A 15,510-nucleotide genomic window follows, 5' to 3' on the forward strand; every position below is an offset into this window, starting at 1 on the left:
ATTTGTATAAAACATTCACTGCTCAAATACCTTAAGCATATCAGAAATGTTAACTTGCAACAGTACTGTCCTAGAATCTGTGAATTCTAATTGTGTCCCAGTCTTGCCCATGACACGATACTCATTTTTACTTCTACCAATGTTACAGCATTGACATCAAAATGTAAGAGATTCAGATTTTTATATAGGCTGAATAAGGACATTTAAGGTCCAAATGTGATATCTAATATCCCAGTAAACCTAAGACTGCACTTTTGTGTTTTCAGGTTCGCTACAATAGTGGCCTCCAACCTTTTGAGCACCAGGGACGGGTCCGTGCAGATGGTTTTTCTGTGGCTGAGGGGGCATGATTTTGCGTGCTGCCTGCATCCCACACACACATGGATGGTGCTTCACTCATTTGCACAGCCTAATTTCTGATGCACCACAGACCAGTCCAGGGGCTGGAGACTCCTGCTCTACAAGACAGCAAGGTTTTTTTTTATATTTCTATAGTGAAACAATTATGCACCTACTTCATTAATTACTCTAAATAAGACCTGGGCATTTCACAGCCCCCAATTCACATCTGCTTTTTAGTTGACCCGGTCCGGCTTGCGTGAGGTCAATCAGAAATTAAAAATCAAATGTAAATAAGTGCACTGCAAGGAACTGGAGAAGCAAGTTGGATCCAGCTCAGCACAGTTACCATGACAGCATTTGCACAAAGACAAATTCCTTGTATGTTCAATCACACTTGGCCAATAAAGAATTCTATTCTATTCTATTTCTATTCTACTTCTATTCTATTCTTTTAGTTGGCTAGTGGCCATAAGAGGGCAAGGAAAGCACTTTTTTCTGCACCAGCACAGCACTTGCCTCTCACCTGGAAGAGCCTCAGGAGTTAAAGTGATGGAGTTTGAGGACATCAAATCAGCTTATATTGGTTTGGCACTCCACAACAGTCTCAGTTTCTCATGTAGCCCCTTGGAAAAATTAATTACCCATCCCTGTTCTAAATTGTACTAGGTATACAACAATTTAGAATAGGTACACTCAATCTCTGTATACCTCTCAATTCTGATGCCCATACAGTGTTATTTTTTCATTATTATCAGAACTATCAGTATAATTATATATATTTTTCTGAAACTGAACATAACTGATGTATGTGTTCTAAAATTAGAATAACATAATAATTATGCTTAGTTCTACATAGCTAATTCTCAAGGAGAATTACTTTATATGGAGTGCACTTAAGTGCACATTAAGATGGCTTACATATCTCTCTGTAATTAGCCTGAATTAATCTGTACAGCAACTTTAAAAGGTAAGTATAGTACTACTGTTTTAAACACCCTTTGCAGTTGCTTTTAAATAAGGTATTAAGAAAGAAGCAAAAATATAGCTGTTTCTGAATTACAAAACTTTCCTAAGTTTATTTAAAATAATACTGAACAACACCATTGTTAAATTGGTTTGCTTTAGTAAAAAGGGATACAAATTATAAATGAATGCACTTTTCTTTTTCTCAATTCAGAATTTTTGTATTGGAATGGAGAAAATCACTCCAAATTGGTGCATTTAATAAATGTGGATATTTTACTGACAATTTGGTAAAGGAGATAGCTAATATATTTTTGCTTTTATATCTAATATTATTTTAATAACATTCTCAAAAAATAGAAAATACACACCTGCCATGTCTTTGGGTTTGCATTTTTTCCAACAATGCCTCCATCCTGAAATCACTTCCGTTAAAGCAGCTAGGAGAAAAATGAAAATTGTGGTACAGTAAGCTATCATCATTTCTACCCCTCCTATCACACTAAGAGTACACACACAGTTGCTATATGCTCTACAATTAGAAAAAGGGAAAAACACTGAAGAATTACACAATTTATAGTAGTTGATAGTTAACCCTTCAATAGCTTTACAGTCTAAATATTGGGAAGACTATAACCTATAGTCTATAAACTAAAAATAATACAAAAATAAACTAGCAAACAACATTTGCTGAAACTTTACCTAAGCAAGCATTATTTCATACTATATTGTCATAGTATTATAAAATTAAGGATTCTAAATAGCTTTAAAGCTATTCATAAAAACATATTTGTTGCAATTATTTTTACTTTGTGTCTCTTTTTCAAAACAGGAAAAGGCATCACCCACCCCAAAGCATGCATTATAGTTTATTTTCAGATTGAAGAACTACAAATTACCCAGATGTTTCTTTTAAGAAATGTTGATGTATAGATTAAACATCTGGACTAGAATTATTTTCACATACACAACAGTTTTATTGTATTTTTACAGAAAAACTCCCTATTGATACTAAGATTAGAAACCTGAGATATCAGGGGCAAGCATACTGCCTTTATAAGACTGCAGACTGGTTCACAAATTGACCTAGCAAAATTTAGCATCTAACATATCCCATTGAAAAATTGCACCACATGAGCCAAATACAGAAAACACCTAACCCTCATTATTTGTGGGGAGCCATTTATGTTAGGATTTTGCAGATATTTAAGATATTTTTACTGTGATTGTAAATGTTATTGTATATATTTTATTGCTTTTGTATTTTAACTGATCTTAGTTAATTATTTCTTCATTTTGATTGTTGTTGGATTGTACCTTTCTGAAAGGAATAATTTGGTTTGTACTTTAAGTATGTAAAGAATCCACTGAAAGAATCCATTGAAAGTCTTATCTGAATACTGGAAAGATCTTGCATATCTGCTCCCTTCACCATAGAATGGCTATATTTAGTCAGCTATATGTAAACCAGCCTGGACTGCTTAAGTTTGCCAATAAATTGTTAAGACTAACTACTAAATACTTACTCCTTAATAAAGTATCTTAAATTCAGAATTTACCTGAAAGTTGCCATCTAGTATTTAATACTTAATATAAAAAAGACATCATTCCATTTTTTCAGATTTCTTTCTTCTAAAGTCCTATTTTCATTTCTATTAAGGCAAAAAAATAACACATAACAATAAGAAGCTTGCCTCTTAGATTTAATAAACAGTTTCAATTTTTGCTATTTTATTGTTCATATTTTTCTCCATTCTTCTCTCAAACCTAAGAATCACCAGATTAAAAATTCACCAATGACATTTCCTAAACTATATTTAACAGCAAATTACACTTTTGACTGTATCCCCAGTGTGCCTAGAAACATATTCAGTCAGTGGTGATTGGTGCATATTTATTTATGGTATTTCCTATCAGACTATTAATGTAGCAACTTAAAAAGGTCAATGAATAGAGAACATGAGGTGATGGGGTAAATAGAATTTAAGAGTTAGTAAAGACCTAGCACATCATGGCAAAAAATATCATCTAAAGATTCACAATGATTAATTGAACTGCAGCTAGTTTAATTAAGCTTCCAATAACTGCCTAAATAGGTACCTTCCTTTTTGAAGTAAAATTGAAGATTATTTATTTATATATACCCTGTCCAAAACAAATATCTCCCATCTTTTTTCCAAGTGCTGATTAGCCAACCAACTAGAGTGCAATTTTGTTACAAATTATTAGAGAACCATCCTACATTAAGTATTACACTGATACTTAAATCCGTGAACTGAGGCTTCCTCCGATATGAAAAGAAGTGCATCTTGATTTTTATTCAAAACTTCAAGCTTTTCAAATAGGACCTGCTCAAGTATCTGTAAAATAGGATCTCAAATTATTTTTAAAGTCTGCATTGGGCCTTCCTACCCTGCTTAGAGAGAATACTCTAATACTCTACCTAACTCTGTGGTTTCTTCCCCAAACCCCAAAAACTTTAACTTTAGACTGTCTACTATTGACCTCACCCCTTTCCTAAGAAGTCTGTAGGGGGCGTGCATAAGCGCACCATCATGCCCACCGTCCCTGCCCTATTGTTTCTTTTATTTTTCTTATATGTATCCATGTATTCATAACTATGTTTTTACTTATACCTATTATCTTGTAAGCAATTGACAAACCAAATAAAATAAAATAAATACATAAATAAATTCTAGTCTCATCTGTTGTAAAGAAAAGTAGTTGGGCAAAGACCTGTAAATGAGACATGGGGATTGAAAGACCGCATTCGCACGATATATTTGCCCTGAGTCACGGTTTATTCATTTAATCCAATTTTCCTGGATTCACATAACACGTTGAACGACAAAGTAACCCCACCGGCTGGGTTCGCATCACAGATGCTACAAAATGAGTAAGGGCGAACCGACAAGAGAGGACTAAGAGAATGGAAAGCAAAGCATCAGAAAGGGAGCCAACTCGGCGGCCAATAACTGATGCCAAATATTCAGAGCACTTCAGAGACATAAGGTTCCCCGCCAAAAAGGAATCGACGAAGCGTACAGACGACCAACCCGCACACCAACACCACCTTCCCCTGAGTCCTTCCGTTACCTCCAAGCCGCTCCGAGGGGAAGAATTGCGACCGCCCCCCCACCTTCCCTCCGATCCTCTCTCTCTCTCTTTCTCTATGATTTACGCCTACTAGAACCGCTGCCTGTGACGTCACGTCCTTTCGTTCCAAAATCGCGGAACGGCGGTGTACAGCGCGTGCTGCAGGTGTGGGTCGAGGCGTTGGCGTTGCGAGGCGAAAGCAGAAAGGGAGGGGGAGCAGCGGTGAAGTAGGGGTGGGGCGCGCAACAGAAGGCGGTCCCGAAATAGCCCCGTTTGGGGGGGATGAAGTCGAGATGGATAAACGTTAGGCTTCGTATAGGGGCAGGGAAACTGTAAGAATGTAGTCTGTAGAGATTCTCAGTCATCCAGTCAAATATTTTTTCTTACATGTAGTTACCTCCTTTTTCAGGAGGCAACTACATGTAAGAACGTAAGTGCTGCTAGTTTCGTATGCCAGGAGAGTTTTGAAGGTCCTCAAGAAAAATGAGACGTGGTTGTGTTTATCGATAAGTACTATTTATCTGTAAGTTATACAAGCAGCCTTGTAAAATAAGTTATTTCTTCATTAAATGGTATTACAATCAGCCCCTGCAACAAGACACTTGAATAGTGTGTGTATATATATCCAGATAATTAAAAGGGATGGGAGGTTAAGAAATACTAAAATAAAATCAAGCAAGCGGTCTGGACTCATTAAGATTTTCAGAAAGATGCTGGCAAATTCGGAATTCCTAAGTATATTGTAGATAGGAAAGTGCTGTGACAGGATATATAAAGGTTAAAGAGCAGAAATATCTCCAGATGGATATTATTTAATGCTATCCATTATGTATACCTGTATTTTCCCTTCATAATAGTCTTTTTAAATGAAAAATATTACAAGTATTGATAAAAACACAATTGTCATATGTTTTGTTTCTGTCATACTTCCCCCCCCCCCTCCCTTTTTTTCCCACTAGTCTCTTAAAAGCTGCAATTAAGACAAAAAAATTGCAGGGCAAAGTCTCAAAAGTATATGAAGCAGTGAATATATGAAAGTTGCTGAAATTCAGAAAAAAACAACCATTGGAAATGTCCAAAAATCTGTATTGGTTCTGTTTGTCTTATTTAATAAGTTACATTTAATAGGGAGAAGTTCAACACCAATTTTGAAGATTATACTAAAAACATTTTGAGAAAAGAAAAAGCACTTTGCAAAATGTTGCCAAAAAGTTTCTTGCAAACTAACTGGTCTACTAAAAGTGGGGTTAACATGATATGTAATATACAGTTTCTCTATACTAGATTTTTAAAATATATAGGTATAATACGATCACTGCTGATTAGCATTGGAGGGATCTTGGTGTCATATATAGTCTATTAAAGCAATGTATGGCTCAGGAAGCTCATTTATGCTTCTAAAATTGTAAAATAAAATAATGAATTTTGACTTTTTAGGAAGAACTCTAGCTTTATCAGATATGGCAGGTTGGCAAGGGTAATTTTTTAAGGACATTGAAATGGATTCATATTCATGATGTTGAAGAATTCATTCAAAATATGCGTCCCCAGCAATTATAAATTGTCTTTATATTTTAAAATGAGAAAATAGACCAATATGTTTTTGTATGGTCAAGATTTCATTGGAGGTTGATTTAGATTATGTGGTTTCTTTTTACTTTAATCCTTAGTTTCTCTTTCCTCCTATATTTAGTTTACTTTACTTACAATAAAGCATGAAGCTTTTAAAATTATAAACAAATTATTATTTTTGGTTCATCATATTTCACTAATTTACTTTTTAAAAAATACATTCCCTTCACTTTGATGGATTTTTTTTGGCAATTGGGTATAAAAGAAGCAGTAGTGTGTATGTGTATGTATATGTATAAATATTTTCTTTCATAGCCCTTATTATAAACTGCAAAAAATGGACAGTGAGGTACAAAGAGATGGGAGAATTCTAGATTTGATTGATGACGCATGGAGAGAAGATAAGTTACCATATGAAGATGTGACAATACCTTTGGTAAGTTCCTGGATAATTAATATATTTTTCCCATTTATTTTAGAACATTTTCTCAGTTTCAAAAAGCTTTCAATGAAGCTTTTGCTAATAATTTTATTTAAGCCCTGTCAAGAATTAACATTCCAAAAGCCTGATAAAGTTTCTGCCTATGAGCAGAAAGGCAAGATATACCGTATTTGCCGGCGTATAAGACGACTTTTTGCCCTGAAAAACATGCCTCCAAGTGGGGGGGTCGTCTTATACGGCGAGTATATAACAAAGGTCGTCTTATACACCGGCAAATACATTGTTGTCACTCGGTGCAAGAGACGGGGACGGAGCTCCGCAACTTGCGAAGCCCCTTCAAGCCCAGCCGGAGTCTCTCTTCCTCCTCCTCCCCCACCCACCCACTCCGTCGTGCGAGCGGACAGGCAGGCTCCAGGCTTTGCCCCCATCCCTCACCTCCTTCCATCCCCTCCACCCCCCAGTGGCAGAAACTTCGCCGCACGTGGGGACGAGTGGAGGGTGGGAGAGCAGCGACGCAGCTCAAAGCTGAGAAAGCGCCATCCTTGCTTTTGTGCTTCGGGAAGAGTTCGTGTTTTTGTTTTTTTGTTTTTCTCCCAGGAATGGGATGCTGCTCGTGCGATTTTCTTTGGGAATTTTTCTCTTCCCGGTTTCAGCCTTTGCTCGAATCCCCCCCGATTCACTTCTGGAAAGGATGCTTGTGTAACTCTTTTCCTAAGCGTTGCTGGGGTGGGGGGGGGCAGTGTGCAGCGTGAGCGAGAGGCTCTTTTTCTTTCTCCCTGAGCGCAAAACCGTCTGCCTTCTTCTCTCTTGGATGGACCGAGCAAGGCTAATAAGATAATAATAAGATAATAAGATAAGATCCTAAGCGCGTTGTGGAAACAGATCTGGATCTCATTGGAGAAAGGTAGCAAATGAATGAACTGGGCTTTTGGCAAGTCTCGGGGTAGGAACTCGACGCTTTCTGGAAAGTTAGTGAGCAGGAAAATAGACATCCTTTCCGCTTTCTCCCAGCGTGGGTATTTCATTATCCCTCCCTGTAAGAAGTAACAACCACAAAGCCAAGGGAAAAAACGATGCGCAGGAAAAAGCCACAGTAGGAAGCAAAGATTTCTCCCCCCACCCTCTCTCTCTGAAATAATTAATGTCGCAATCAGTGTGGTGCACCCTTGGAGACAAATTGGTTGGAGAGGTAGAAAGATATTAAGAAACAACTCGACTGTTTTTCGTCCAGTTTTATTTTTATTTATTTATTTTCCCCTGAAAAAGCAGATTGCTCAATGGTGTCACAAAGAAAGGGAGAGGAATTGAGTGCCAGCCTGAGAAAGGCGAAGCTGCCTCTCTAAAGCATTTTGGTGGCTTTGTAAGTTTGGGGGAAAGGGCGGGGTGTCAATCAAGAATTATATCCAGAATACCCCAAGTGTTACAACTTACCGTATTTGCCGGCGTATGACTTTTTTGCCCTGAAAACATGCCTCCAAGTGGGGGGTCGTCTTATACGGCGAGTATATAACAAACTCTATATTTTGAGTGGAAATGTTGGGGGCTCGTCTTATACGCCCAGTCGTCTTATACGCCGGCAAATACGGTAAATAGTACAAATATTTATAATAAAACTAAAGCAGCAGTGATGCAGCTGCTGTTAATACAGATACATGCAAACGTAATCTTACAGATACCACATACAGTTCTTTTAATATTGTCACCTACCTACTTTATAGCTGTTTGAAATGTTTTTAATACAAAAATTGTTAAGTGATCTATGTTTAAAGGGGAGAATCTAAGTGTTAATTGAGAAATATGTGACATTTATTAGCATTTATTTAAAAAATGGTCATTCTCTGCACTACTTGACTCCAGGAAAAGAGCATTTGATTTAAGGAAGTGTCAACAAGCAGGAATGGAAATTATCTTTCCTGTTTCCCAATAAAAACTGCTTCAGCAAATGAGGACGTGGTTTGGTTTCTGTTCATTTGCCATCCTATACCAGTCCTAAAATTGTTTTACTTAAAACAAATCAAAGTAAAAAATTACAAATCATAAAGCAAGCAGAGCAATTCGAGATTGGGTGGATGCACATTTTTATGCACTTTTTTAATGCAAATTTAAAAAGTGCATTTAAGAACAAAAAAATCAATGTTGGTTTTATAATGGTAATATGAATAAACTATTAAATAAAATCACAGCAAGCAGACAAAACAGCATGTTTTCGTAAAATTGTTTCAACTGCATTATTAAGAACCATATCTTGTACTATTGTATATTATGTACATCAGTTGTGTTATTTTTATAGCATGAATATATTAACCATAACATCCAAAGAGTGATAAAAAGGGCACAAAAGATCAGCGGATGTTCTCTTCCTTCATTGGAGGATTTGTACAACATGGGATGTAGAAGGAAGACACAAAAGATCTTGAGAGACCCTTCACATCCAGGCCACTCGTTGTTTGAGATCCTACCATCAGGAAGACGATATAGAGTGCTGAAAGCCAGGACAAGTAGATTTAAACATAGCTTCTACCCAAGTGCTGTGATCAGGTTAAATGCAGAGTTATGAATCTGGTGGTCTTAACATATATATATCCTGGTTGTATAGTTTTTAACTGTTAATTGTTTCAATTTGTTTTCAATTGTTATTTGTATATGTCTTTTGATGTTGTTCAGTTGTATGTTGTGAAAGAGCACCTTATTTCGTTGTTCTCAGGTTCTGAGTACAAGACAATAAATTTATCTTATCTTATCTTATCTTTAGCTTAAGTGTATAATGGTTCTGAGTACAAGACAATAAATTTATCTTATCTTATCTTATCTTTAGCTTAAGTGTATAATGCAAGAACCTATTTTATTAACCCTTCAAGTTGTACACTATTGACATATGTATCAGGTAGAGTCAGTGTTATGGAACTTTTAATTTTACCATTTTATGAATGTTTCTTTAATATACAGATAGTCCTCGATTTACAGCAATTGAGACCAGAATTTCCATTGCTAAGCAGTATCATCATCATGAAATATAACTGCATCAGTTAGCAATGGCAATCTTCATTGGCATGGCTAACTGAATTCCATGGTCCAAGGCAACTTCCTACCTGTTTGTTATAACCAAAGACAATGGGGAAGCAGGAGAAAGTTGCAAGTCCCAGGCCCACAGGCAGATAAATGGCTGCTGCCAAATGAGGAGTCGGTGTGGGGGAGGGCCAGGGAGGGGTTGCACAAGTGGCCAACAAGAGCACAGAGCGTCGGGGATTTGTATGGGACAGAGAGATTTACCACAATGACTTGTGTTCTTCCCTGCCATCTTCTGCTTGTATTTTTTGAGGAAGCTAGTATGGAAGATTGCAAATGGCAGTCATGTGATTGCAGGGCACCTGACAACCAGTCATAAGTGCAAACAATTGCTGAGTATGCAGATGACAATCATATGACAGCAGGGTTGCTGGGATGGCTGCAACTCCAAGTACCAATCAACCACTGTTCATTCAGTGCCGTTGTAACTTCAAATAGCCACTAAATAAATTGTTGTAAATCAAGGTCTGTATGCTATATCGTCTGAGTGGTTTATTTTCAGTATCTATGGGGAGAAGGAATTCATCATTTAATAAAACAAGGTGATATAACATAGATCCTGAAGAATCAATAGGATACTCAATGTAATAAGCAAAATTTTAATTACAAACTTAATTTCCAAATGCCTAACATTTGAGCCAATAAGCTATTAACAATTGCATACTCTTATGCATGGTGCACTTAAAGATATTTTAGGTTTGTAATTAAAAATAAAATATTGCTTACTTTCTCATTTATAGTTTTTTGTAAAAAAAAACCAACCCACTGATTATTAGTATTGAAAACAGAGCTTTTTTTCCACTGAAATCTATTGTTTCTTTAATTATTCAGTGATGTTTTTTATTTTCAGAATGAACTTCCAGAACCAGAACAAGACAATAGTGGAGCAACAGAATCAGTAAAAGAACAAGAAATGAAATGGACTGATCTGGCTTTGCAGTATCTTCATGAGAATATTCCTACAATTGGAAATTAATCTGTATAAATTAGCATAATAACCAATAGTCAGTTTTGGTTTGCAGTCTTTTGCCTTGTTGGTCTTGTTTTGTGATAGCTGATACTTAATTGTTTTAATTAAACAGTTGCTGAAAAGGCACTAAAGGTATTTTGTAGATCCTAAGAGATTTCTTACATTTCTCCAAGTGCTAAAGATTTTTCTTGAAGTTTCCAGCAGAGGTCGCAGAAGTACAACGGTTTCCTTGAGTATGAATTGTTGTTTAATCAACTTGTAATATATTGCAAAAATTCTATAAGTTTGCAGTTCTTGATTTCAATAAATTCTTATTCGTAGTAAATGCATTCTGTCAAAATGTAGGCAATTCTGCTAATAAAAGCTTTTTCACTTCATATTTTTAATGCCATCTAAATGATGGATTGAAGATACTCAAAATACACATTACCACACATTTCATTTTTCATTTTCATTTATTTATTTGTCAAGCGATTATAAGATAACAGGTATAAGTATAACATAGTTATGAATACATGAAATGGATACATATAAGAAAAATTAAAAGAAACAATGGGACAGGGACAGTAGGCACGTTGGTGCGCTTATGCATGCCCCCTACAGGCCTCTTAGGAAGGAGGTGAGGTCAATAGTAGACAGTCTAAGGTTAAAGTTTTTGGGGTTTGGGGAAGAAACCACAGTCAGGTAGAGTATTCCAGACATTGACCAATCTGTTGCTGAAGTCATATTTCCTGCAATCAAATTTGGTGCAGTTTACCTTGAGTTTTTATCTATTGTGTGCTCTTGTATTGTTATGGTTGAAACTGAAGTGTTCATTGACAGGTAGGACATTGCAATATATAATTGTATGTACTATACTTAGATCGGACCGAAGGCGGTGTAGTTCCAGGTTTTCTAGCTTCAACTATAGACAGGGTTAATACACTGGAAGCCAAGAGAAGAATATTCAACCTTTTTTCTATCTACTGATTTTCTAGAGCATTTCATTTCAAATGTATCATCACACACTTTCTGAATATACAGATATGTTCATAAGGTATATACTCAACTATAATATTGTAAACAAGAACAATAGTGAAAAGTCAAAGTGAGGTCATTTAAGTACTTTGTTGCATGCTGCATTTCTTAAAAAGTTATACTAAAAAGTTTATTCTAGAAAATTGGACCTTAAAATAACAACATTGCATCAAGCTTGTAGAGAATAGAGGTTCTTGGTGAGATTCTTCACATGATATGAAAAATCCAGAAACAAAGCCATTTCTACACAAATTTAGTGTCACTATTAAGACTTCAATCAGTAGTCTTTGACTTACTACCAGAACTAGGACGAGAACACTTAAATTGCATGGAGACTAAGATATAATTCTTTTAAAAATTCCATATTGCTTGAATTAACACTTTAACTGTCTACTGAAATGGACCTCTAAATTTCTTCAAGAAGTATAATTGATTACTAGAGAAAACCTCCCTTTTACTTCTCTTCATTTTTTTGTCCAAACCCCAGTAATATAATACTTTTATGCAGCAGCTTATAGCTGCAGTTGGGTTGATAGCCAAAAATGAAGAGGTTACTATTTTGGGAGGGAATTTTTTCTAATTTTGCTGATCAACAAAAGTGTACAAGGGTCACAATGTACAAAAGAGAAAAAGAAAAAAAAAAGCAAATTTATGTGTATTATATGTGCCAAAAAATTTCTGTAGTAATCTATTTGATATAAATATGATATATGTTTGCTAATTCAGGATGTCTGGATTGTAATAATTGATACCATGATACTGAGACAGATCCTGAGCCAATCAAATCAGCAAAAAATAGTTTTCTTAGTTTGGAATGCAGCCACCAACTTTACTTGGCCCCTGATAGCCCGTTTTAGCTTTTAAGGCTGAACTGAGAGGGAAAATCAGGTTATGGGTCATGACCTCATAACTTGTCCATATAGAGCAAAAACACAATTTTATGTGATATCTTAATACAAGGAAAGGGAACCCATTTTTTAAAAACATCAGTTATATCACACATTGTTTTATATATAATATTAGCATTTTAACACAAAATTAAATTGAATTTGCCCTTAATTGTAGAAAATACATTCTTTGGTTATATTATTAAAGACAACATATTCTCTCTTAACACTTGGTTTTTATTTTTTCAATTGGAGTTCTAGGCAATAGACTGTGCTTTAGGTACAAATATCTCCTTAGTGAAATAAATCTCTGAAATATATTTCAACATCTTGTTTTCTATTAAATTACAATATGCATCCAATCTCAACTGAAAAAGACAAATTGTTCAAAGTCAAATAATATTCTTCCGTCATTTTGTCCAAAGTACCATTTTTTTCACTGTTTGAAGGCAGAAGTAAAAATACTACTAAAAAGTGATAATAACATTTTCTGCAAGCTAGTACAATAGATACTAAAAAAATGCCTCATTCATTATCTGAACAATTAAAATAGATGTCCTTCAGTCTGGTGTCCTATAAATGCAATGGGCTTGCAACTCCATAATGGTCATTATGCCAGAGTACCCTAGAGCAGGGGTCCCCAACCGCCGGTCCGCGGACCAGTACCGGTCCGCGGAACAAGTCTTACCGGGCTGCTGGTTGCTGGGCGCCGCCATCTTTTTTGATAAAAAAGTGCTTCCAGTGAGCTTTTCCGGGTAGAAAGCCATTTCTACCGAAAAAGCTCACCGAGCGCTGGCGCCGCCATCTTTTTGATGAAAAAGTGCTTCCGGTGAGGTCACCGGAAGCACTTTTTCATCAAAAAAAGATGGCGGCGCCCAGTTGATGCCGGTACCGGGCCGCGGCGCCCAGCTGATGCCGGTACCGGGCCGCGGCATAAAAAAGGTTGGGGATCACTGCCCTAGAGGATCCAAGACACCAGAGGTCCCCAGACTGAGAAAGTTGATTTAAAGTGTTTCATATCCTACTTGCGCTCCATCTCCCCAGTAAACCTTTCACTTCCCAGGTTTCATAGTTTCATAGTATCCATGGTTTAAACCATTAATTACAACAGGAAGAAAAAAATAGTCATTTTCAAGTCACATAGCAATGGAAATTATTAATAGTGTCAACACTAGTTTGACCTTCTGGTTAAAGTATAGAAACAGACAATGCATCTGAGAAGCCATCATTTCAAAGAGCACAATAGATACATATTTTACGTTAAGGAAACTGAATCCAGGGCCAGATGTGTATGTCACACTGAATCATAACTATCACTTTAGCCTAGCAAATTGGATGGATCCAGACGGTATGATTAGTCTACAGTTGCAATTTCATTCATTGTGCAATTCAGGAATCTTAGTGCCTTCTATGATTAAGATAATGTAAATACATTGTGAAAACATAAGTGTCTTTATGAACAATCACTTCCATAGGATATGAGGGAACCACTATAATCATCTGACTGCAAATGCCCAATTCTAATTCATTCCAATTAACTGATGCCTAAGATGCTGGTGAGTAAATAAGTTCATTCAATTTTCCATTGTATTGAGTTTCCCAGGATCAGGCTTCTTATATTTCATGTTTCCGTTCTGCTTTTGCAGCTTCAGATTTTATTTTCCTGCATGACAACATCAGCAACAATATATTCATTAGGTTTAATCTATTCCATGTCATAAACATCATTAATATTCCGAAAAAACTTCAGCTCTCCTTGAGTAAAATGTTGAACGCCATCCAACCTTAGGGGCTCATCATCTGTCACTACATCATCAGTCACTTTTTTTCCCTATTTGCATGATTTTCCTGTTAAATCAGGAGTGATTTGGCATTGCCTTCTTGTGCCCATATTAAATCATACCTTGCCAGGGGACTGAAATTATCACTAATTATATTGCTGCTGCCAATATAGATGATTGCTTGCTTTAGCGAAGCAACTGGAATGTCTTTGTACAGATTGGGTGAATCTGCTGATTATGTACGTGAGTGTATGTACACATTTTTAATATATACTCTTACAGCCACCATCACCACCACAGTGAGCCACAGAGTGTATGATGCCAAACAGGATGTATTCCAATGTCTCTAATGCTCCCTTAATTTCTTCTCATTGTAAAGTGAAAAACTGAATTGCCGGGGAAAGAGTGGAAAAGGCTTCAGTTGTCTTCTTTCCCTCATCTGCACTCATTTTTGTCATCTTTATGCACATATGTACCCTCCACATTACTAAATGTTTAGATATGTTTTTATATTTTGGGAGACAATTTAAGGAGCAAGCTGTTGTTGGCAACTGAGACAACATTGGAATGTTAATGTGGACCATCTGGACTACTTGCTAATGTTGAAATATTAGTGTGATGTGGTAATTTTGGAGTCTATGCCAGAAAAGGGAAAATGCGCTGTTGGTACTTTTTGCCCTAAAATCCAATAAATAATTAATATATTATTTAAGACTCCATAGGAAAAAAATGTATGATGTATATGTACATTGGGGGAAAGTGAAGATGTACATTGATTCCCTTCTATCCCTGTGTTTTCTTTGGAAGCGAGCTGGGGGAGGTAATTTTCCAAGGAGATCTTGAAGTATGGGGTTTGTTAGGCATGGAATCTGTATCTCCATAGAAACTGGCCATGAGGAGAGAAACAAATAGAGGCGAAGGAATTTCAGCATTGCCAGACAGGCATCAGTGAAACAAGAAAAGTTCTCTTTTAAAAATGAAAAAAAAAAACCTATCCAAGGAATATATGAGGGACAGAAGTGCTACTTATTGCTGGGAAATCAAATATGAGGGTAGGAGATTCTTGCTCTTCAAAAAAAAAGTCCAAACTCTGCATTACTTTATTTATTTTATTTTATTTATTTTTGTCAATTGCTTCAAAAAAAAAAGTCCAAACTCTGTCATACTTTATTTATTTTATTTATTTTTGTCAATTGCTTACAAGATAATAGGTATAAGTAAAAACATAGTTATGAATACATGGATACATATAAGAAAAATAAAAGAAACAATAGGACAGGGACGGTAGGCACGTTGGTGTGCTTATGCACGCCCCCTACAGACCTCTTAGGAAAGGGGTGAGGTCAATAGTAAACAGTCTAAGGTTAAAGTTTT

General features: G+C 36.1%; 2 protein-coding genes across 13 annotated transcripts in view; one reads left to right on the forward strand and one right to left on the reverse strand.

Moving 5' to 3' along the window:
* The window catches only part of CEP63 (centrosomal protein 63), a 37,703-nt gene extending 33,170 nt beyond the window's left edge, over positions 1 to 4,533 (reverse strand). For 7 of the 10 annotated variants that reach the window (XR_015749458.1, XR_015749457.1, XM_087964916.1 and 4 more), the window contains exons 1-3: positions 4,402 to 4,533; positions 2,865 to 2,957; positions 1,677 to 1,745 (exon numbers count right to left, since the gene is read on the reverse strand). Coding sequence is in view for 8 of the 10 variants with exons in the window: in XM_087964916.1 (XP_087821042.1) it covers positions 1,677 to 1,745; positions 2,865 to 2,878 (83 nt within the window). In the remaining 2 variants the exon portion in view is untranslated. Of the gene's footprint in view, positions 1 to 1,676; positions 1,746 to 2,857; positions 2,958 to 4,401 lie in introns of those variants that run through there. The other 3 variants (XM_026691176.2, XM_087964914.1, XM_087964913.1) reach the window with 2 other exon arrangements.
* ANAPC13 (anaphase promoting complex subunit 13) lies at positions 4,488 to 10,776 on the forward strand. 3 transcript variants are annotated; one of them, XM_026691259.2, is made up of 3 exons: positions 4,488 to 4,566; positions 6,289 to 6,409; positions 10,332 to 10,776. In XM_026691259.2, exons 2-3 carry the CDS (start codon positions 6,311 to 6,313, stop codon positions 10,455 to 10,457), a joined length of 225 nt encoding a protein of 74 aa, XP_026547044.1. In that variant the 5' UTR covers positions 4,488 to 4,566; positions 6,289 to 6,310; the 3' UTR covers positions 10,458 to 10,776. The 3 variants fall into 3 exon arrangements, with proteins under 3 accessions (XP_026547044.1, XP_087821044.1, XP_026547174.1); XM_087964918.1 differs by having other exon boundaries at positions 4,496 to 4,623; XM_026691389.2 differs by lacking the exon at positions 4,488 to 4,566 and adding an exon at positions 4,777 to 4,924.
* Positions 10,777 to 15,510: the final 4,734 nt, after the last annotated feature.

Source organism: Notechis scutatus, chromosome 4 (assembly GCF_049901735.1).
Source record: "Notechis scutatus isolate UNSWTSFEM ecotype Mainland chromosome 4, rNotScu1.2, whole genome shotgun sequence".
Lineage (NCBI taxonomy): Eukaryota > Metazoa > Chordata > Lepidosauria > Squamata > Elapidae > Notechis > Notechis scutatus.

What these genes read in the sequence shown, in the direction of transcription:
- ANAPC13 (XM_026691259.2), top strand. Translation starts at nt 6,311, where the DNA reads ATGGACAGTGAGGTACAAAGAGATGGGAGAATTCTAGATTTGATTGAT. An exon ending in AAGATGTGACAATACCTTTG is followed by an intron (nt 6,410 to 10,331) that starts GTAAGTTCCTGG and finishes TTTTATTTTCAG; the next exon opens with AATGAACTTCCAGAACCAGA.